This window comes from Macrotis lagotis, chromosome 3 (assembly GCF_037893015.1).
Source record: "Macrotis lagotis isolate mMagLag1 chromosome 3, bilby.v1.9.chrom.fasta, whole genome shotgun sequence".
Lineage (NCBI taxonomy): Eukaryota > Metazoa > Chordata > Mammalia > Peramelemorphia > Peramelidae > Macrotis > Macrotis lagotis.
This window is the reverse complement of record NC_133660.1, coordinates 168832714-168857691: the sequence shown is the minus strand read 5'-3', so window position 1 is coordinate 168857691 and position 24978 is coordinate 168832714. Positions and strand designations below refer to the sequence as shown.

Below are 24978 nucleotides of genomic sequence, written 5' to 3'. Positions count from 1 at the left end.
GAATAATTTTCAGAGATGATAATCATGACCATGGAATTTGATGAGCTCACTTAGGTATTGAGTATAACTGAGAGTTGAGAAAAGGGCCAAGGATAGAATCTTGGAGCCTGACTTAGTGGGAAGGAGGTTAATTAATATCTAGTAAAGGATACTAAGTAGAATCAAAAGATAACAGTGTCACAACAAATAAGGGAGATAAGACAAGAAAGAATATCCAGAAAAAGAGTGCCAAAAACTAAGGAGATTAAAAAATAAGAGCTGTGTAAACATCATGGGAATTGCCATTTCATTATCACAGGTGACCTTGACAAAACAAACAAACATTGTCAAGGGAGAAGTTACCAGTTGCAAGAAATTAAGAAGAGAATGGAAGATGATGATACCTAAACAGTGTATAAATTCCATTAAAGGTCTTTAGCTTTGAAAGGAGGAAAATGTTTTCACATAAAAGGAAGAATTCTATGGTTCTTAATCATGGATATGTAAATTTTTGAATGATCTTAAGATCATAGCATATTTATCCATGCATGAGCATGAGGGAAGATGAAGGTGTAATGTTGCTTGGTGTGTGAGAAGGTGTTGGAGTGGAGAGGAAGACTGTGATCAAGGTACAGAATTCTTTAAACAAGAGAATAATGGCTGAGGGGTGAGTGTGTCACTACAATAAGAATTTGAAATGTGTATTAAAGAAACTTGGAGTTAGTCTCAAAGGAAGAGAGGTTGCTGAGTAATATTGATAAAAGGGCAGAAAGTGGAAATGATGAATATTCCCCTTTTAACTTCTGAGCCAAGGGTACATGAAAGAAGGGACAGTTAGAACAGCAAAGTTTGTCCAGTAATACATAGTCCTTTGGGAAAAGCCAGATAGAAGTGGTTTCCAGTGAATAAATTTTCATTTTCCAATAATATTCTGATGGTTTTTACATATCTTGAAATGTTTCAAATATACTGTCACACAATAGTTAAATATATCTCCTTTTAATCTGTAGTCTGGAAAATGTTCCTAATTCACTGACTGAACCACTAAGCAACCTGAAAGAGGTAAATAAAGCCTTTGGTACAAACTATAAGATAAACTTAATGTATAATCTAATATTACTGAACTTATATTTTTCATCCATCTAACACCATCCATCCAAACCATTTTCCTTAAACTGAAATGACTTTAACAATTCTTTGCTGTCCTAATAATGTGTGAAATCTGGCATATGATACATATTAAATTAGGTTATTAAATTTAAATTGCTACAATCTATTCTGGTGTTAATTTTATTGCTCTATTTTGGAATGAGATGGAGGTGGAGCCCAGGGATTTATGGTGGAGTATAGTTTTTATCCTTTTCTCCATTTTCTTTTGAAATTAATCTAATACATTCAAATAGACTCTCTAATCTAATTAAATTCTTGTCTGTCATAGCTTGAGTATGGAAAGCACTAAAAAATTCTCTTCTGATGTATATTTGTTTACTATCTTAATGCAGACACAATTATATTTCTTTATGAAGGAAAAAAATTAGATCATCTTAATTTGTCTATGGAAAATTCTGAAAGTAATAAGTGTTTCAATATATCACACCTCAGATATTGTTTCCCAAGAAGAGGAAGCTTCAGTAACTTCAGAAGTAATTCTAATATTTTTTTCGTTAACTCTACCCTCTTTTCTCTATGCTAGAGTCACTTCCCCCAATCATTATCACCAACAATACCTAACCAAATCCCCAACTTGAATTGCTACAATATTGGCTGACTTTAATCTTATTCATATAAACAATGTTGACTAAGATAGATTCATTTTACATAATCTCAACTAAATCCTAATTATACAAAAAAAATATTTTACACCTCTATTACCTATTCACCATTCCACTCAGCTTAGAAGCTTTTCCAAACCTTTTCATCCTTTCAAAAAACTTTCTGTGGCACCCTTTATCCATTGCAGTTTTATCTGTCTTAAGTCTCTCCCCACTCCCATCCTTCAAAAACTTAGATGACAAAATGATATATCTGATGTATGATTATGTCATTCCATCACTCCCTAATTTGTCAAAAATAAAATGTTTATCTTTTAAAGCTTTTTCAGAACTTAGCTCCTTTCTATCATTCAAATCTTCTGAAACTTTACTCCTCCTCATGAATTCTATGGTTAATCTACATTGATCTTCATTTTCTTCAAACTACGTAACACCTTTTCCTAAATTGTTCCCCATGTCTAGGATTTACTACATTGTCATTTCCACTCTCTGGCTTATCTGATTTTCTTTAAAACACAGATCAAAAATGTAGACTTCTAAAAGAAGGCCTCACTATTTCTTCAACCTCCCTTCTAAGATAACTCCAATTTTGTTCTGCAATTATGCTATGCATAGGTGTCTACAAATTATCTCCCCAATTGTTCTCTTGGAGGTAGGTACTTTTTGGGCTTTTCTTTATATTCCTAATTCTTAGCACAGAGAATTTAATAATTTTTTCTCGACTTGTTTTGATGTTTCAGATTGCTTGAGTTGATCTCTTTCCTTAAAGGTATATTTATGTGAGGATTTAAAGCCATCAGCACATAACAAGAGGCAGTAAGACAGTAAAGAATTGTCTAAGAATAAATAAGATCTGTGGTCAAGTTTTGTCCCTCCATTATACTATCAATATGACTTTGGACAAGTTACTTAAATTCCTGAGGACTAATTTGGATCTATGGAGTGAGTTAGTTTAAGTTTTATGGGAATTTTATAAATCAATGAAATTATGAGTCTAGATATTTAAAAAATTGTACAAAAATAATGATTTTTTTTAGTAAGTTAAATCATTTACTCTTTAGAAGTGCTTATTAAGCAACTGGAAAAGTAGATAGCTGTCATCTCTACAAGTTTTATCAACTCGGGAATTAATGTGTACCACAGGAGGCAGGTAGGATGTTCTTTGTTCCAAATTCTGACATATTCCAGGCAGTATTGTAAGTTCTGGGGATATAATGAATAAAAAGATAAACATTCCCTTCACTCAAAGAACTTAACAATCTAGTGGGATAAGACAGAGTACAAAAGGAGGCAAAGCTGGAGCTGGGGACACTAGAGGGTGCCCAGTTTGTGGTCATCTTGTTCTTTCAAGTAGAAAGTTAACATAGCAATAGTTACAAAAATGGAATATCCTACCTGTAAATTCTGACTCTTGACTCTCTGTCCAAGATTCCTCACAACTTTTTAAACATTACAATCAAGACTTAAGAAATCTATAGACATGTATATTAATTACAATATTCATGGATATTGCTGTAGTAAATATTCATGAAAGGACAAATATGAGTTGTTGAATTATTTTGCCTTGTTTGCACTGATTTCTTCTTAACTAAAACTTGTTGTGTTCTTTTCTATATGTTGACAAGCAGACATTCTAATTTGAAATTAGTGTAAATATGTTTGAGGAAGCAAATTCTGAATAAATATCTTTCTGAAGACAGCTAGAAAAAAACAGTTTTCAAATAATAAATTGCAATATATTGACTTGGTTTTAGATTAAGACAATAAATGACTAAGGAAGACATACATCTTTCATATGAAACAGACCAATATCTTCATCATTACAAAAACAACTTAACATTTATATTTATAGTATATCCAGTCTGTGTAGTATTGTTTTGTCCATTTTAATATTCACTAAAGAAGAATTTTATAAACTTGGGAACATGTAGAAATCAGATATGTAGATAGCTAAACAATGGTATGAAATTTATGGACAAACAAAGCCAGCAAAACTATCTAGGAAGTATTCAGTGATAACTAAGCAGGAAACCAAAGTTTGGAAAATATCTATAGAATCAACAGTGAAAAATGTTTCAACACCAAGTTAAGACAAAGGTAAAAGGAAGAGTATAAATTGTGCTTTCAGAAAGCTGAAATACAATCCAAGCTGAAATACAATCCATTTTGATTTGACCTAGGGAAAAAAAAAGTGGATCTTGTACTATCATCACAATTATTTTTAAAAAGGCAAGTATTTAAAATCAATAATGGCATTGAGATAACTATGAACAAAAATTCAATCAAAATATTCTTTTAATAAAGGACTTACCATATCTGTGTCTGAGACAGGGCCAAAACTAGTCACGTAGATATTAGTGAAGACTTCAGTAATGCTGTCTGATTTAATTAAAAAAAAGAATGGTTTAATATAAACAATAAACAATGAAGGCAGAATGAGTATAAGTATTATTTGTTTAGAAAGATGTAGCAAGATAGTCATATTTATATAAACTTTCACACACACACACACACACACACACACACATATATATATTTATGTGTACACATATACACACTTAACAAATTCCTTCTTTTTCTTCACAAGTAAAAAACCATAAAAATAACCATCCTGGTTGAATTTTTAATAGGAGGTTATCTCAATTCTAAATATAAAATGTTTTTATAGAAGCTCTATTACACTCTCTTAAAGATCATAGCTATTAAGTGCAGTCTGTTTCAAGCCTCTTTCTCCATAATAAATAGCTTCTTCAGAAAACATTCTAAGAAAACAAGCTTATAATAAAATCACCAACAATACTAAAAATAAAGCATACTTACTATTCAAAAGTGTGGATATTTGATTTTTAGAATAAAAACAATTTCAAACTGAAATATTTATTCATGAAAAGAACCTAACTTTGTAAATAAAAAATAAGTATTTTTCCTCCTTGTGTTTTAAAAATGGACAATTAATCATTATAAAAAATATGATTTATTGTACTGGGAATAACTTTTTAAATTATATGCCACACATAAAAGCAAACAATTATACTAACTGGAGAAAATTTCTTCTATGATAATCTGACCTTTGAGCATGAATGCATTTTAAAAAATGATTTCTTAAAATCTTCAAATTATAACTGAGTTGTATTTCAAAATATTTTGCATGTTATGAACAAAGTTCCTATTCTCACTCTTAGGAGTCAAATAAATGATAGAAAATTAAGATCCTGTTGGCAAATTAAATTCCAGAGATTCTGAAAGTACTTTTTGGAGGGCTGAATTTTTTTCCTGGATTTTGTCTATATTCACACATTGCTCACATGTTTTCTATATTTTTAAGACTCATCAAAATTCAGAAAGATGACCCTAGTAAGACCATCATGAATTTGTCTACAGTCAAGATCATATTTCAGTGAAATGAGGGACAGGGTGAAAATAGAGAGAGAGAGAATAGAATAAATGGGAGTGGGGGAATAGGATGGAGGAAAATACAGCTAACAGTAGCAACTGGGGGAAAATCATTGATTCTGAATACCAAACTGAGGTATATTTTTTCACTCTTTATTTTTCTTGAAGTTTCTTTTTTTGGTGGGGAGGTTATGTTAACTTTTACAAACATACTATTGTAGTAATGTTTTTCATGGTTACACATTTTTAGGCTACAATCAAGTAATTTGTTTTCTCAATGGAGGGAGTGGGGTGGAAGAAAGGGAGAGATTTGGAAATCAAATTTTGGAAGTAAACATTGAAACTTTCTTTTGCATTTGAATGGCGGGAATTTTTAAAAATATAAAATAAATCATTTTAAAAAACTAATTTCTGTTTTGTTTCATTGTATGTCTAAAAGAAAGGACAGGAAGTTTTCAAAGAATATCTAGATAATTTAAGTGCCTAGAAAAATATTTTCTAAGGACATTCCATTTAAAATTATTTTGCTTTTTTAAAAAAATTCTAAGATTTTTTCTCATGAAGAGATATCGTCATACATGTATAACAAACTATTCATATTCTATTTGAAAATGTCACAGCAATTTTTGAGATTTCAGAAAGGAAACTTACAGGTGGGAACTTGGTCTTATATGTCTTCAATTCTTCCATTTGAACTGTCACTGTCTTATGCTCAATAAATATGTGTTGAATCAATCAATCAATCACTCTTTTTTTTAGTTTTTTTCAAGGTAAGTGGGGTTAAGTGGCTTGCCCAAGGCCACACAGCTAGGTAATTATTAAGTGTCTGAGACCGGATTTGAAGCCAGGTACTCCTGACTCCAGGGCTGGTACTTTATCCACTGTGCCACCTAGCTGCCCCTCAATCAATCACTCGTGAAGTTCAATATAGTCATAACCCAGTGAAATTGATAGCCATGAATGGGGCTGCCAAAATGTTAAGCATCACAGGTTTATCAGATATTAGGAAAAGAATGCAAGTCAACATAAGAGGTACAGTAAATAAAAAAGATAAAAATACTGCATTCTTCCAAAAATAAAGTGGGTTCACTTGCTACATTAGAACCAGAAATGTGTGCAATGTTCTTCTTGTATGAGTGGTTTCAGAAAAGTTAACAAATGACTAAGATAATAAAGGTAGTTTCCTTCTATTACATGTTAAGTATTACATATTTATATATTGATGAATTAAAAGAATTAAGTAATCATTGTGTGTTCTGCATTTTACCAAGTGCTAAAGAAATACATTGATAGATATTTAGACAGATATAGATATACATACATATACATATATACATATATGTGTACATATATATGTATAAAGAGAGAGAAAAAGATGGGAGAGAGAGAGAGAGTTCTTGCTAAAAATATTCTATAAATGTAAGTGGACAATGGCCACATAGAGGCAAGTAAATTATAAACTTAAAATGTTAAATACATGTGAATTATAGGACTTCCAGGGTGGAACCAAGATGGTGCCACAAAGCAAACATGCTCCTAGAGCTTTTCGCTACTAAAGATAAATGAAGGCTCTGAACTAACATTCAAGCTAAAAATCCAACCAAGAAAAAAGAGAAGATTCAAGGCAGGGGATAGGAAAAAAAGAGGACTTGATAGAAGGAAGGGAAGGAAGAAAGGGCCAAGGGAAAGGGAAAAGAAATGGGAGGAGGTTTGAATATAAGGGGCAAACTCACAAAAGGAAGTGGTATTCAGATGCAAAATACTGGGAAATAGGGATAAGGTGAAAAAAAAGAGGGAAAAATATAAATGAGGAAAGATAGCATGGAGGGTAATAAACAGTTAGTAATTATACCTTTTAATGGGAATGGGATGAACTCTTCCATAAAATGTAAGTGAATAGCAGACTGGAGTAAAAACTAGAATTCTACAATATGTTGCTCAGAAGAAATTCATCTGAAGCAAAGAGATACATGCAGAGTAAAGATAAAAGTTTGGAGCAGAATATATTATGCTTCAGCTGAAGTGAAAAAGGAAGGGGTAGCAATCCTTATCTCAGACAAAACAAATCTTATCTAAAGAGATAAGGAAGGAAACTATGTCCTCCTAAAAGGTACCATGGACAATGAAGCAATTTCAATACTCCATGTGAATGCTCCAAATGGTATAGCATTCAAATTCTTAGAAGTGAAGCCCAATGAGTAAAAGGAAGACATAAATAGCAAAACTCTACTGGTGTGAACTAATGTATTTTTGGTGGAGCTCTGAACTGTTCCAAACTTTCTGGAGAGCAATTTGGAATTATGCCCAAAGGGCAATAATAATGTCCATACCATTTGATCCAGCAATACCAATACTGGGTCTATAACCTGAATAAATCATGCAAAAGGGTAAAATCATCACTTGTATAAAAATATTCATAGCAGTTCTGTTTGCAGTGGCAAAGAATTGAACATCAAGGGGATGCCCATCAATTGGGATGGTATACACAATTATGGTATACACACACACACACACACACACACACACACACACGTGTGTGAATGTGTGTGTGTGTGTGTGTGTGTGTGTGTGTTTGTGTTATGGAGCACTATTGTTCTATTAGAAATCAGGAGGGATGGGATTTCAGAAAAGCTTGGAAAAACTAGCATAACAATGCTGAGCAAGATGAGCAAAACCAGAAGAACATGATTAATCCTAACAGCAACATGGGGGCTGAGGATCAACCTTTATGGACTTGTTCTATCAGTGCAATCATCAGGGACAATTTTAGGGGATCTGTGATTGAGAATATCATTTGTGTCCAGAGAAAGAACTGTGGAGTTTAAAGAAACATCAAAAATTATTATCTTCAATTAAGAAAATGTCTTATGTACTACATTATTTTGCTCTCTTTAATATTTTATTTCTTCCTCAAGGACATGTTTTTTTTCTCTCAACACATTCAATTTTGGTCATGGAAACAATGTAAAGATTATCAGATTGCCTTCTGTTGTGGGGGAGGGGAAGGGAAGGGAAGGAGGGAGAAAATTGTAAAATTTAAAATCATATAAAAATGATGGGTAGAAACTGTATTTAATTGTATATAATTCTGTATATAATTGGAAAAAACTAAAATATGTAGATAATAATAAAAAAGAAAACACCAGACCAAAAAGCCAAAGAACAAAAACAGCAAAAACAGTTTGGGCCCATAGCCCGATAATGCAGAAACAAATTTAAAATGACAGAAAAAAGTGCTAACATTTGACACCTACTATTCTGACAAAGATAATAAAAATGCCTTTTCAGAAGAGGAAAACAGTGAAAAAATACCTTCCTGTGATTGACCTGGTCTCAATTCCAAAAAGACATCTTGAAAGAATGCAAAAATTATTCTAAAAACCAAAGAAGAAAGAAAAAAGAAGAAATGTAGAAAAGAAATGAGAGTCAAGGAAGCAGAATTATGGAAAATAGATTGAAGAAAATTATAATTTTAATTGTAAAGTTGAGAAACTGGAAAATAAAATTTATGAACTGGAAAAGGAAACAAAAAAATAACTGAAGAAAATAAACATTAAAAACTAGAATGGAGGGGAACCAGGTGGCACAATAGATAAAAGTATTGACCTTAGAGTCAGGAGAACTTGAATTCAAATTCGACCTCAGAACCTTAATAATTACCTAGGTGTGTGACCTTGGGCAAGTCACTTTACCCCATTGCCTTGCAAAAGATAAAAGAAAAACAAACATAAACTATAATTCGAGAAATGGAAATGAATGACTGTTAGATACCAAGATTACATCAAACAAAACCAAAATGGCTGGAAAAATAGAAGAAAAGGTAAAATAACTCTTAGGAAAAAATGATCAGCTTGTAAAATAGATCCAAAAGATATAAATGTATTAATTATGGGCCTACCTGAAAGCCACATTGAGAAAAAGAGACTGAACCATATTATGCAGGAAAATAACATGGAAAACTGTCCTAATATCCTAGGACAAGAAGATAAAATAGTCCTTGAAAGAATTCATCAATTACCCTCCAGAAAGAGATCCCAGAACAAAAACTCCAAGGAATATTGTAGACATGTTTCAGAATTCTCAATTAAAGGAGAAAATACTGTAAGCAGTAAAAAGAGAAGCAACTTAAATACTAGTGAACCTTAATCAGAATTACACAGGATTCAGAATTAATATGATATTCCATAGGACAAAGCAGCTTGGATTGCAACCAAGAACTAATAATCCTGCAAATTTCAGCATATCCTTTCAAGGGAAAATGTGAATTGTCATTGAATTAGAGGACTTCCCATCTTACCTCATAAAAAGTCTAGAACTGAACAAAAAAAATGATATTCAAATACTAGTTTCAAGAGCTGCATAAAAAAGGGGGGAAGGAGAAAATGTTAGTTAACTCTTGAGAACTATATTTCTCTTAGGACAATTGAAAGAAACATATTTAGACAGAAGCTGTGGGCATTAATTGATTGTGATGTGATTAAATTCTTAGCAGTTGTGGGCTTTGTTTATATTTGAATTAGTTAGAGGGATTGTTCTTGAAAAAAGTTTTGAGTTTAAATTGATTATAATGTAATGATTCTTATGGTTCTTGAGAACTGTAGTTCTATTAGGACAGTTGAAGGGAGTATACTTTGACAGAGGGTACGAGTACAAGACAGGTATAAAATAGTTAAGATAAAAAAAGAATTATAATGAAAGCACAGGGCATTAGAGGATACATAACACCATATGATGAGGCACAGAGAATGTATAATGGTAAAGGGATTAAAGGGAGGTTGTGGGTACAGTGTAAGTTTTACTCTAAACAAATTTGGCCAAAAGAGGGGGAAAAACACATTTCCAAATGGGTTTAGAAATTTCTCCTCCCTCCTAGGGCAGTGACAGGGAGGGGAAAGAAAGGAGAAGGTGAGGCAGATAAAAGGGTAAAGATAAATAAATGTCATAGTAAAGTTAAAGTTCAAAGAAAGAAACAAAGAAAGTTAAACAAAGAAAATTAAAAGGGGAAAGGGAGAAGAAATTGGAAGAGGACTAGAAGAAGGTAGGGCAGATTGAGAACTGGCAATTAGGAGGAAACATTGATAAGGCAGGATAAGGGGAAAGGAGAGAGAAAAATACAAAGAAAGGAAAGATAAGATGGAGGGAAATACAGAATTAATAATATTAATTGTGAATGTGAGTGGCATGAACTCTCTCATAAAACATAAACAGATGACACAGTGGGTTAAAAACAATACTCCTACAATATGTTGTCTGCAAGAAATATATTTTAAGCAGGTAGATACAAACTGGGTAAAGGTAAAAGGCTAGAGCAGAATATTTGGAACTTCAACTGAAGAAAAAAAGCAGGGATAGAAAGTCTGATCACAGACAAAGAAAAAATAGATCAAATAAAAAGGAATAAGGGGAAAAGACACTATAGCTAAGGTTAACAGATATTTTTTGTGACATTTTATGAAATATTCCTTATAATTCCCATCAAATGAGGAATGGCTCAATAAATTCTGATATATGAATGTTATAGAGTACTATTGTTCTGTAAGAAATCATGAGCAAGGGACAGCTGGATAGAGCACTGGCCCTGGAGTCAGGAGGACCTGAGTTCAAATCTAACCTCAGACACTTAATAATTACTTAGATGAGTGTTGGGCAAGTCATTTAATACCACTGTCTTGCAAAAAACAAAACAAACAAAACAAAAAGAATTCTTAAGCACCCTGACTTCAGAAAAAGCCTAGAAAGTCTTGCTTGAACAGATTCTGAGTAAAATGAGCAGAAATAGGAGAACACTGAACATGTTAATAGCAACAGTGAGATGATCTACTATGATGGAAGCAACTTCACTCAGCAGTTCAGTGATCAAGGACAATCATGAGAGACGTGTTCAAGAAAATTCCATTCACATCCAAAGAAGAAACTGAATTCTGAATGCAGAGGAAATCATTCTATAATTTTAAAACTTTGTTTATTCTTTTTCTTTCCTTCTCAGGGGTTTTACTCATTAATTAATTCTAATCTTCTTTCATAACATGGAAATATATCTTAATATGGAAATATAATAAAAAACAATTGTATTTGTACACTTGATTTCAAATTGTTTACTGCCATGGGAATGAGGAGGGAAGGGAGTATGGTAGAAAAAATGTGTTCCTTTAAAAGCTTGTAATAGGATGAATGTGTAAAATGATCTTTCATATAATTTGAATTTTTAAAAGCAATGGAATAATTGTGAAAGCAGCAACAAATTATCCTTCTATGTGGAAAACTGAGTAGAACATAAAGGCATTGAAAACAGAATTTATAAGAAATATATGTTTTTGCAGGTGTTTTAAACAGTGGAGAAAGCTATGGCAGTAGACTGAATTTTCTTTTGAATTCAGGAATTGTACCAAATGATTGCTTGATATCTCTTCCAGTTTTTTTTAATTATATAGATACTTATTTCTCCACACTTATTCATTAAATATGAAATTATATAAAAGTACTCAGATTACATAAATTAAAGCCAAAATAACCTGCTGAAAAATGATAATTCAAAGGCATAAACAATGAATACTTTTGGACCTCAGCAAATATGGATTGAGCTTAGATAGGAATCTGACAGCAGAGAATAATCCTAAAATAAGGGCAGCACAGTGGATAGAGCACCAGCCCTGAAGTCAGGAGTTTCTGCATTCAAATTCAGTCTCAGATACTTAATAATTGCCTCACTGTGAGACCTTGAACAAGTCATTTAACACCATTGCCATGCAATTACAAAAAAGGAATAGTCCTAAAATGGAAGAAGAGTTGAAATATTGGTAAATAATGTTTCCTTCCTAAAAAACCACAGTGATGTCAAATAATTCTATTAATGCAAAACTCCATCCACAAATGTGGATATAGATATGTATCTGTCTATTTACCTATATGCATATTATACACACACACAGACAAAAGTAAATACTTTACTTAATGGTGTGACATAGACACACACTCGATTGTATGCTCAAATTATGAAATTCTTTCCTGTGATGACAATTTTGACAACTTTTAAATGCAAAATTAGTTCTCTACATTTAAGAGTCTTATGAACAATGATGATAATTAGACTGTCGTATAAGGATAAACATGATTACTGAAATCATCATCTTTGTAATTATACAACAACATAGCTTTGTTAGAGTAGTCAAATTTTTTTTTGAAAAAGAAAGATAAAGCAGAGAGAGAAGGACTTAATGATCTATAACAGAGCATGTATTCTGTGGATGCTCGATAGAAATTAAGTGAATTGATTTAAACTCTGGAGGTCACTCTGAACACTAATGTTCCTAGGACTCTGAGAAAAATTGGCTGAGAAACTGAAGATGACAATAGTAGTATTATTGCTAAGAGTTTCATATAAAATATCCTGTTGAATTGTAAAGATTAACTCATTAATTGATATTTTCAAAGCAAAGAATGCTGGAATAAAGTGGAACTTCGATGTTCTTATAAGTAAACACTACAATTAATAAAGAATAGCTAATATTGGGTAATGAATTAAGGCTATCACAGCTGGCTATCACAGTTCTAAATTAATAAATAAGTAATTAAAATTATTGGAAAAACATATTCACTTTTTAAGAAGCATTATTTTTTTTATTTCATTTTCCCCAATAATATGTAAAGATAGCTTTCAATATTCATATTTTGGAAGACTTCAAATTCCCCATTTTCTAGATTCCTATCTTCTCTCCCCCCATCCTAAAACAATGAATAACCTGATATAGATTATACAAGCACAATCATGCTTAAAATATATCCATATTAGTCATGGTGGGAAAGAAGAATTAGAACTAAAGGATAAAAACATATGAAAGAAAAAATACATAATACAAATTCTAAACACTGAAAACAGTATGTTTTGGTCTGCATTCATACTTCATAGTTCTTTCTCTGGATGTGATTTTTTTTTTTCATCACAAGCCTTTTAGAATTATCTTTGATCATAGGAATGCCGAGAACTAAGTCTATTATAGTTAATCCTCGCACATTGCTGCAGCTAATATATTCATTGTTCTCCTGGTTCTGCTCTCTTCCCTCAGTATCAGTTCATTTAAGTCCAGATTTTCTGAAATTCACATGTTCATGATAGCATTCCCTCACATTCATATACCACAGTTTGTTCATACATTCCCCTAATGATGCGTTTCCCCTCAGAATCCAATTCTTTGTCAATACAAAAAAAAAAGAATTGACATAAATAATTTTGTACAAGTACCTCTTTTAAACCTTTTGTAAGACACCTTTGCATACAGATTTAATGCTGGATCCAAGGATAGGCACAATTTTATCACTCTATGGGCATAGTTCCAAATTGCTCTCCAGAATGGTTGAATCAGTTCACAATTCCATCTACAATGTATTAATGTCCCACTTGTAATGCATACCCTCCAACACTGATCATTTTTTTGTCATATTAGCCAATCTGATAGGTATGAGGTGGAACCTCAGAGTTGTTTTAATTTACATTTCTCTAATCAATAAAGATTTAGTGAATTTTTTCATATGAATATACGTAGCTTTATATTTTTCCTTCTAAAATTTCCTCTTCATATCTTTAAACCCTTTATCAATTGGGAAATGATTTTATTCTTGTAATTTTTAATAAATTTTCTCTATATTTTAGAAATGAGTCCTTTGTCAGAAACACTTGGCATAAAAACATTTTCCAAAACTTTCTGCAGACCTTCTAATCTTGAGTGTATTGATTTAATTTGTGCAAACCCTTTTTAATTTAATGCAATTAAAATGATCCAATTTTTGCATTTTATAATTTTATCTCTCTTTTGCTTGTTCAAAAATTATTTTCCTTTCCAAAGATCTGACAGATAAACTATTCTTTGTTCTACTAAGCGGCTTATGGTTTGACCCCTTGTGCCTAAATCATGTACTCTTTTCAACCTTTTCTTGGTGAAAGATGTGAGATATTGGTCTATGCCCTAGTTTTTGCACTACTATTTTCTAATTCCTAGAAGTTTTTGTCAAATAGTGATTTCTGATCTCAGAAAATGGAGTCTTTTGGTTTATCAGACTGTCAGTTATGATAATCATTTACTACTGTTTCTTCTTTTGTAGCTAAGCTATTCTACTGATTCATCACTCTATTTCTAAGTCTATCATTGTGTAATATAGTTTTAGATCTGGTATAGCTAGAATAACTCCCTTTGCATTGTTTTAATTAAGTATCTTATATTCCTGAGCTTTTGTTCCTCCAGATGATTGTTACTATTTTTTCTAGGTCTATAAAATAATTATTGATAGTTTGATTAGTATGGTACTGAACAACTTATATAATTTATATACAATAGTCATTTTTATCATATATCAGTGTCCCCTTAGTGAACACCTAACATGTTTCAGTTGTTTATATATGAGTTTCTTTGTGTGAAAAAATATTTTGCAATTGTGTTCATATAGTTTCTGGCTTTCTCTTGGCAGACTCCAAAGAATTTATTTTGTCTAAAGTTAAGTTTGATGGAATTACTCTTTTTATTTCTGGCAGTTGGGCTTTGTTGGTCTTAAAAAGAAGTGTTGATGATTTATGTAGGTTTATTTTATATAATGCTACTTTACTTAATTTATTGTTTCAAATAGCACTTTATTTGATTTTCTAGAGTTCTCTAAGTACATCATCATATCATCTGTAAAGAGTGAGAGTTTTGCTTCCTCATTTCCTATTGTAAATCCTTTAACTTGTTTACTTAACCTTATTATTAAAGGTAACATTTCAATGCAATATTGAATATTTGTTTCACCCAAATTTCATTTGTGTTGTATCTATGGTTTCCATTACATATAATGCTGGCTGGTGCTTTTAGGTAGATACTGTTTATCATTTAAAGAAAAACATTTATTACTCTGCTTTCTAGAATATATGATAGAAAAAAATAAAAAAGAATATATGATAGGAATTATGCTGTGTTTTCTCAAAAGCTTTTTCAGTGTCAATTGAGATAATCATGTGATTTCTGTAAGTTTTGTTAGTGATATGGTCAATTCTGCCAATTGATTTTGTAATATTGAACCATTCCTGTATTCCTGTCAAAAATCCTACTTGACCTTTCCACTGGTTCTGCCATATTCCAGTGAGTTGCCAAAATGATGAATATAAAAAGAAAAAGGAGAGGGATACCATACATGTTTTCTAGACCCTTTCAGAAACATAGCGTTGTCCCTTTGGCTACATATATGTGCATATACAAGAAAGATTATATTGTAGATATCAAGGTTACTGGTGCAGTCCAGTAAAGAATGCCCTACAAATGTTACCATGGCAAGACTGGATGGGTCTATAATGTTGCACAGCATGCTGTAGGCATTGTTGTACACAAACAGGTTAAGGACAAGCTCCTAGCCAGGGTATTAATATGTATATTGAGCATATTAAGCACTCTAAGAGCAGAGATAACTTCCTGAAGCAGGTAAAGGAAAAGGATGAGAAGAAAGAACCCAAAGAAAAAGGCACTTGGGTTCAACTAAAATGTCAGCCTGCTCCACCCAGAGAAGAACACTTTGTGAGAACCAATGCCAAGGAACCTGAGCTGTTGGAATCAATCCCCTATGAATTCATGGCATAAATGACTTAAAAAATAACCAATAAAATATTTCTTTAATTTTGGGGAAAGATACCCTACTTGAGCATAGAATATTGTCCTTGTGGTTAATTGCTAAAATTTCTTTTCTAATATTATATTAAAAATTTTTGCAAGGCAGAAATGTGATGGTGGAATAAAGATAGGAATTCCCACGAACTCTCCTGCAAATCACTCCAAATACCTTTAAATAATGACTCTAGCCAAATTCTAAGGTGGAAGAACCCACAGAAAGACTGAGTGAAACAATTTTCCATCCCAAGACAAGTTAGATGATCCATAGGAAAGGTCTGTTACTCTGGTTAGAAAGAGCCCACAGTGGAAAACAAGTGGGTGGGAGTAAATCAGCACTAGTCATCTAGGAACAGCCTGTGGGGTACCTGGGTCCCTGGGGGCACCTGGTACCATGGAAGTGGCAGTGGTTTCCATACCTCTCAGCCCAGGGATTACCAAGGACAATTGGGAAGGTCAGCAGGAAAGCTATGCCCCACCAGAGTAAGAGCAGATTTCAGTGCAGACCCAACTCCTGGGAACTAGGAGCAGGATTGGGGAGCCACTGAGCCGGGAGCCAACTGGCAGCTGCTTCCAAAGTCCATGGATGGTGATGGTGGAGGGGATATTGCAGAGGTCTCTTTGTTTTCCCTGAAGTAGTACTCCTTTGCTTTGCCCATTCGCAGATCCATGTGGGTGTCTGGAGCCCCAGACTCAGGAAAAGGAGTTTTACTACCATTTCAGAGCAGGGATTCTTCTCAGAGTTCTAGGCCAGAAAGGAGTGTTTGTGGTCGTCCACAGACCATTAGCACAGGCCAGGAGAGCGGTCAGAGCATCTCATATGACCCTGGAGGAATTGAGGTCCCCTAGATGTAGTCCCTGAAAACAACTGCAAAACCCTCAAAAGCTTGGACAGGGCATCCTCCAGCCTGGAAGCAGAGACTCACCTTTTCTTTTTTAATACATGTATCATCTTGTGAAGCAAATATAAACAGTTAAATCATGTTTGTTAAATTTTTTTTTCTCATTTACTTTTTTCTACTGCTCTTGAGTCTCTTATTTTAAGATCAAATTTTCTGTTCAGCTCTGATTTTTTACCTGAAAAGTTTGAAGGTCCCATATTTTATTGAATGTCCTCTTCCTCAGAAAAATAATATGCTCAATTTTGCTGGTTACTTGATTCTTGGTTGTAATCTGAGCTTCTTTGCCTTCTGAAATATTCTACTGCAAGATTTTAATGTTTAAGTTGAAAAGTCCTGTGTAATATTGACTATAAACCCTTGGTACTTGGATTGATTATTTCTTCTTTTTTTAGTTTTTTTTAATTTTCATTTTATTATAATCATCTTGTTGTGAAAGTAATCATAAACCCCTCCCCCCCCACAAAAAAAGACAGAGAAACCTCAAGAGAAACGGAATGAGGGGGGAAAATAATGTACTTCACTCTCTGTTCAGATTCCACCAGCTCTATCTCTGGGATGAGTTAACTTTTTTATCATAAGTCCACCAGAGAAGTTGCTTTAATAACTTTTCCCACAATTACTACTACTAGCTGTATTTTCCTCCATTCTATTCTTCTCCACTCCCATTTACACTATTTGTTGCTCCTTAGAAGTATGTTGTTCTGCAGTAGATAGGGCATTGGCTCTGGAGTCAGGAATACCTGAGTTCAAATCCAGTCTCAGACACTTAAAAATTGCCTAGCTGTGTGACCTTCGGCAAGTCAACCTTGTTACCTTAAAAGTTAAAAAAGTGTTTTGTATCTGATTACCCTCTCTGATGATCTTTCCTCTCTTCTATCACCTACTGCCCCCTCTCCTCTACCCTGTCTCCTTTATCCCATCCCTTTCTTCTCATTTTTCTCTAGAGTAAAATAGATTTATTTATCCTATTGGGTGTGTATGTCATTTCTTCACTGAACCATTTCTGATGAGAATAAAGGCTCACTCATTCCCCCTCACCTTCCCCCTTTCCATTCCATGGAAAAAGCTTTTTCTTGACTCATGTGAAACATCTTAGCCCATTCTACCTCTCCTTTCCCTTTTTCCCTATGACAAGACTTTTGAGCTCTTAATATACACCCTGTCAAATACTGTGTTATCCTTACTGTAGCACCATAATAGTTGAATTGCTTCCGTCTAGCAGCTTGTAATATTTTCTCTTTGACTTGGGAATTTTAGAATTTGGCTTTAGTATTCCTGGGAAGTTTGATTTTTGGAGGGGATCTCTTTCAGGAGGTGACAAATGTATCCTTTCAATTTCTATTTAACTTTTTACTTCTAGGATCTCAGTGCAATTTTACTGTATTTTTTCCTTTTCCTTTTTTCTTTTTTTTTTTGTTTTTTTGCAAGGTAAATGGGTTCATGTGACTTGCCCAAGGTCAAACAGTTAGGTAATTTTTAAATGTCTAAGTTCAAATTTGAACTCAGATACTCCTGATTCCAGGACCGGTGCTCTAACCACTATGCCACCTGGCCAACTTATGTTGTATTATTTATTGAAAAAATGAAGCCTAGGCTCTTTTCCTGTTACTTTCAAGAAACTCAATATTTTTTTAAATTAACTCTTCTGGGCATGTTTCTTTTCCAATAAGATATTTCACATTTTCTTCTAATTGTTTTTTATTCTTTTGCCATTGCTTTATTGTTCCCTGATTTCTCACAAAATCATCAGCTTCCTTTAACTCCATTCTACATTTGAAGAAGCTATTTTCTTCAGAGAGTTTTTTTAAATCTCTTTTTCCAACTGGCCAATCCTGCATTTTAAGACACACTTCTGCTGCTTTTTAAGGTAACATTTTCTTCAGTTTTTTTTATATCCTTCACCAATCTGCTGACTTGGTTTTCATGATTTATTTGCATCTATCTCATTTCTCTTCCTATTTTCCCCTCTACTTCTCTTACTTATTTTTCAAAATCTTTTTTGAGCTTTTCTCATTCCTGAGTCCATTTCCTATTTCTCTGGGAAGCTTTAGATATAAAAGTTTCGATTTTACCATATTCTGAGTGTGTATTTGGGACCATGGTCAGGTTTTTCTTTTTCTGTTCTTTACTCATTTTCTCAGCCTATGACTGATTTATCACACTTCCAAAGCTTATGTATGTTTTTGAGATATCTCCCTTGGAACCAAAAATCCTTCAAGGTCTTTTGAGAATCTTCAATTTCCTGGCCTGTGCTCTGATCTATGTTTGACCACAAGCATACCCCTCTGCCCCAGAGCTGTGAGGAGGGGTCCTGCTCATCTATGATAGTAGGGGCCCCAAATAGTGACCTGGATCAGATTGTAGGCAAACAGCAGAGTCCTAGCACAGGGACAGCAGAGAGAACTTTGCAGTATCTCACTATCCCTTTACCATATGAGGGTTGAGTGATCTGGAAGCAGGTTCTGGGTGGCTTCTCAGGTTCCTACCACAAGGATGCCCTGAGGTCAGTGCTGGCTCAGGCTCCACAGCTCCCTTTGGTGTATCAGAATTCTCTTATTGCCCTTTCAAGCCATCCCTGGTGATCCCTGGGCAAAAGGTCTGGAAAACTACCCCTCTGTCAGGGAATCCAGATGCCCCCAGGGACCCAGGCAAAAGGTGGACTGTTTCTAGAAGGCTACAACTGATTTTTTCCAGTTGGCTGCACTACAGCTCTTTCCAACCCCCAGTCCCAGTGAAACAGATCTTTCCCACATATCTTCTAAGTTGTTTTAGACTGAGAAATTTTATTACTCAGTATTTCTGTGTGTTTGCCTCTTTAAATTTTGGCTGGAGTCATAATTTGACAGCTTTTGGAGTTTTGGGGGGGATGAGTTTCTGGGAATTCTTGCCTTCATGCCGCCATCTTCAGAAGAGTGCCACCTTAACATTGAAGGAAAATCAAGTCATAGGCTGGGGAAATGAGCAAACAAGACAAGAAAGAGAAATAAAACAAAAGACAATTACTTTGACCCTAGAAAATCAAAGTATAAACTCAGAAGACTACAGAATCAAAACTTTTGTATGCAAAACCTCCAACAAAAATATGAATGGGTCTTAGAATATGTAAGAGCAATGAGAGCAATGTGGGAAATTCATGAAAATTTAGTCAGCTGTTTGTTGAAGAAATTACTAAAAATATTAAAGAAAATAATATCTTAAAAAACAGTTTGGCTCAAATGGAAAAAAGCAGTCAGTGAAGAGAAGAATGCCTTAAAAAGCAGAAATTGATCAGTTGCAAAAGAAGATAAAAAAAGTCTCTGCAGTAAATAATTCAATCAAATTTAGTTTGGAACTAAGGCAAGCTGATGAATTTGTGATAAATCAAGAAAGAACAAAGGCAATTCAATAGAATGAAAAACTAGAAGAAAATGTTAAATATTTTTTGGGGGAAAATGACCTGGAAAACAGATCCAGGAAAATAATTTTAAAATTATAGGACTATCTAAACGTCATGAACAAAACAAAATACCCTAGAATTCATTATTTCAAGAAATTCTCCTGGAGACCAATATGGAACTATGCCCAAAGAGCAATAATACTGTTCAAACCTTTTGACCCAACAATTCCAATTCTAGACCTATAATCACAAGAAATTATAAAAAAAAATGGGAAAAGTCTTATATGTTTCAAAATATTCATAGCAGCTCTTTTTATAGTGGCAAAGAATTGGAAATTGAGGGGATGCGTATCAATTGGGGAATGACTAAAGTTATGGTACATGAATACCATGGAATACTATTGTCTATAAGAAACCATAAATGGTCAGACTCAAGAGAAGCTTGGAATGACTTATGGAATCTGATGTTGAGTGAAAGGTATAGACCCAAGACACAATAACATTGTGAGATGATCAATGTTGATGGAAGCAGTTACTTTCAGCAATTCAGGGTGCTAGGATAATTGTATAAGACTGGCTATGGACAATGTTGGCCCCCTACAGAGGAAGAAAAACAAAACAAAATACATGCAATAAATTCTTCAAAATCTGAAGAACACTTTATAAAAATTTTATTTTATGTATCTCTTTCCCTTAATCCTTATTTCTCATATTGAAAATAACTAATCTATAAACATTTATCAAAAATATGTATGTACAATGCTAACCTGACTGTTCACTATTGAGGGCAGGGGGTGGAAAGGGATAGTAGAAGAAGATTTTTTTAACTTAAAAAAATACATGTTGATATGGATGAAAATAAATTTTAACAAAAAGAAATTCTCCAGGAAAATTGTCATTATCCTAGAAACCAAGGGTAAATTAGAAATTGAAAGAATCCACTGATCACCTCCTGAAAGAGATCCCAAAATGAAAACTGTCAGGAATATTATAGCCAAATTTAAGAAATCCCATGCCAGGGAGAAAATGTAGCCTGAAGTAGTCTGAACGAAGCAATTCAATTATCATGCAACTACAGTCAGGATAATGCAAGATTTAGAAGTTTCTAATTTAAGGACTTGTAGAGCTTGAGATATAAAATTCTAGAAGGCAAAAGAGATTGAATTACAACCAAGAATCAATTATCCAGAAAAACTAAACAATATCTTTCAGGGGAAAAGATGCTCATTCAATGAAATGGGACCTTTAAAACTTTCCTGATGAAATGGCCAGAATTGATTGAAAAATTTGATTGATCTTCAAGTTACAGAACTGAGTTGGAGCATAGAAAGAGTGGGTGGGAAGAGCAAATTATGAAGGTCTTAAGGATGTTGAACTGCTTATATTCCTGTGTGGTAAGATGCTACTGAGAACTCAAATCAACCTTCCCATTTTCAGGGCAGGTAGAAGGAGCATATATATAGACAAGGTAGAGGAGGGAGTTGAATTTGAAGGTATAATATAAAAAGATGGAGTTAATAGACAAGAAAAGAATGTACTGGGAGAAAGGGAAAAACAGGTATAATGGGATAAATTATTTTACATAAAAGGAGGGAAAAGCTTTTGCAATGGAATTGAAGAGGGTGAAGGTGAGGGGGACTGAGTGAGTTTTTACTTTCATCGAAAGCAACTCAAAGGAAGAATAACAAACATACACACTCAATTGGTTATAGAAATCTATTTTACCACAGAGGAAAATAGGAGAGGAAAGGAATGGTAGAAGTGGGACAGGGGATGGGGAAGAGAGGCGTGTAGGTGATAGAAGAGAAGGAAAATTGCATGAGACAATAGTCAGATACAAAACACTTTTGAGGATGGACAGTGTGAAAGGGGAGAGAGAGAATAGATTAAATGAAGGGTGGGTAATATGATGGAGGGAAATAAACTAGCAATATCAACTAAGGGAAAAATATTGAAGCAATTTCTGATGATGTCTGAATACAGACTGAAGGACACTTTTTCCTCACTTTATTTTTATTTTTGAGGTTTTTCCTTCTTTTTCAGGTGCAGGGGATTATTTCAACTTCTACAACACGACTGTCATAGTAATATGTTTCATGCTTACATATTTTTAACCTGCACCAAGTAATTTTACCAAAGTAATATTACGTTAATTTCCTTCTCATTGGTGGTGAGTTCACTCTTAATTTTTAACACAGGCAATTTGGTCTTCTTATTTCTTCTTTTTTTGAAAGGCAATGGGGTTAGGTGGCTTGCCCAAGGCCACACAGCTAGGTAATTATTAAGTGTCTGAGGCCAGATTTGAACTCAGGTACCCCTGACTCCAGGGCCAGTGCTCTATCCACTGCACCACCTAGCTGCCCCTCTTCTTTGATTTTTATAATTTCTAATTCAGTATTTAATTCAGAATTTTTAACTTGTTTTTCCTTCTAGTATTTTTTAATGGCATACCGACTTTCATGACCTCATCTTTTCCTAACATATTCATATGAACATTTAAATACATAAAATTGCCCCTAAAAACTGCTTTGACTGCATTCAATTAGATTTGGTATATTGTCTCATAATTGTATCTCTCTTTGATGAAATCATTTCTGTTATTTATTGTTTGATCCATTCAATCTTCAAAATTAGATTACTTAGTTTATGATTAATTTTTATTCTATCTTTGCATGGCTTTTTATAAGAGGTAATTTTATTGAATCATGATCTGAAAAAAGAATGTGGCCAATAATTCTACTGTTTTTCAATTTGATAATGAGACTTTTATGACAATATAAAATGTTCAGTTTTTGTACAGGTACCATCTACCTCTAAAAAAGTTATAATCCTTTCTATACCTATTCTATACCTATTTTCTCCAGAAGAAATCATATTCTACTTTTCTAAAATTCTATTCACCTCCTTAATTTCTTTTTAGTTTATTTTCTAGTTGGATTTATTTAATTCTGAGAGAGGGAGGTTGAAGTCCACTACTAGAATAGTTTTGCAGGCTTTGTCTTCTTGTAGTTTCTTCCTTATGTTTTCACATTAGATTTAGTTTATCTTTTGTTTTTTTAGAGATCAGGATTGCTACAGTTACTTTTCTTTTTTTTCTGAAGCATATTAGTTTCTTTATGTTTAAACAACAAATTGTAAAATTCTGTATTTTAATCCACTCTGCTACCTACTTCCATTTTGGGAAAGTTCATGCCATTTACAGTTATGGATACTCTCTGTATTGCCCACCATCCTAATTCCCTCTATTTAAACTTTTTTCTTTCCTTTCACCTTATCCCTCCTCATCTATGTTTTGCTTCTGTCTACCACTTCTGTCAATCTGTTTTTCTTTCTCACCTTCCCTGACTTTTCTCCTTCCCATCACACTTTTACCTTCTCTTCTTCCATAACTTGTATCAATCTTCCTAACCCTTGCTTTTCCATTTCACCTTCAACTTTGTCATAAGGTAAGATAAATTTCTAATCCTGATTGTGGGGAGCCAAGATGGAGGCATGGAGCTAGCTTGTTTCTGCAACTTTTCCCCTACCAAACTTTAAATGAAGCCTCTATATAGACATAAAAGCTACAGATCCTATCAAAAAAGACAGAAAAACATTTTCTGTTGTATATATCATAGAAGTTCTTCAGTGAAGATCTGCCTCTTCAGGGGAAAAGAAGAAAGTCAGCAGGAGGTTTTTAGTTTCAGTGTAGTCCAAATCCTAGTAGTCAGATAGCAGCAGAAGTACCTGAAGCTAGATGGCAAACCAGTAGGGAGGGTATCAATCCCAGACAAAGTCTGAATTCCTTGTATCACTGGGGCAAAAGACAGGACTGAATAGGGTGCAAACCACTGCATAGACAGAACCTGGACAAACAAGAGGAAAAAACCTTTGCATAGTCAAGGCTTGGATTACAATAGGCAACATCTTGGTCAGTGATAAACCAGGGATCAGATCCCAGCCTCTACACCAAAATCTTAGGACCATAATCCTTGTACCCCAGGAGGAGAGCTCAACAATCAAAATGAGCAAAAAACTCAGAGTGCTAACCATAGAGATAATAGATAGAGGTAATAAAAAATGGCATCGCAGAAGAATGTAGTGACAAATAACCAACATGGGGAGTCTCAAAGGAGTCTATGAATTGCACTTAAATCCAAACCTCAGAGAGGAACTTAAAAAGAAGTTAAATAGGATGGATAGAAATACAGTTAGCAATGCTAGCTGTGGGAAAAAATATTGAAGTGAGTTTCTCTGATAATGATCGCAAATCTCAAACACAGAGAATTGAGTCAAACTTCTAAAAAATAAGTCATTCCCAGTTGATCAATAATTAAGAAATATGAACAGCTTTCAGATGAGGTTATCAAGCTAATCTATTTAAATATGTTATAAATGTCCTACCTCACCATTGATTGGAGAATTGTGGGTTGGAATAATTCTAAAGCTGTACTTTGTGCCTATTGGATTGGATTAATAGGATAGAAGGAGAAAACAAAAAATGTTGGAAGTGATGTAGGGAAAATGAGACAATTCTGTAGATCAATTTGCAACTATATCCCAAGGCCTATAAAATCATGCCTTGTCTTTGGTCTACTAGTACCACTGCTAGATCAGTATTCCAGAGGAGATGAAATACGGATAGAAAATAATCTCTATGTATAGGGATATTTTCATCAGCTCTCTTTGGGTGGTAGACGCTGGAGATTGATGGGATGCCCAGCAGTCAGGAAATGACTGAACAAATTGTGATATGTGATTGAGATGAAAAGCTGTTCTGTTATGGGAAATGAAGAACAGGATGCTCTCAATAAAGCAAAAACAACAAAAACAACTTATACAAGTAGATGCCATGAGAAATGTACTATATAGAAAGTAACAGCAATATTACAGGATAATCAGCTGAGAACAACTACCTTTTCTCAGCAATGCTGTCATTCAAATGAACTCTG

At 33.7% G+C, this 24978-nt stretch overlaps 1 protein-coding gene across 2 annotated transcripts in view; it reads right to left on the bottom strand.

Moving 5' to 3' along the window:
• Positions 1 to 24978, bottom strand: part of GABRA2 (gamma-aminobutyric acid type A receptor subunit alpha2) — a 140238-nt gene that overhangs the window by 57171 nt on the left and 58089 nt on the right. For both annotated transcript variants that reach the window (XM_074227472.1, XM_074227471.1), the window contains exon 3: positions 4063 to 4130. In XM_074227472.1, coding sequence (XP_074083573.1) covers positions 4063 to 4130 — 68 coding nt within the window. The remainder of the gene's footprint in view (positions 1 to 4062; positions 4131 to 24978) is intronic.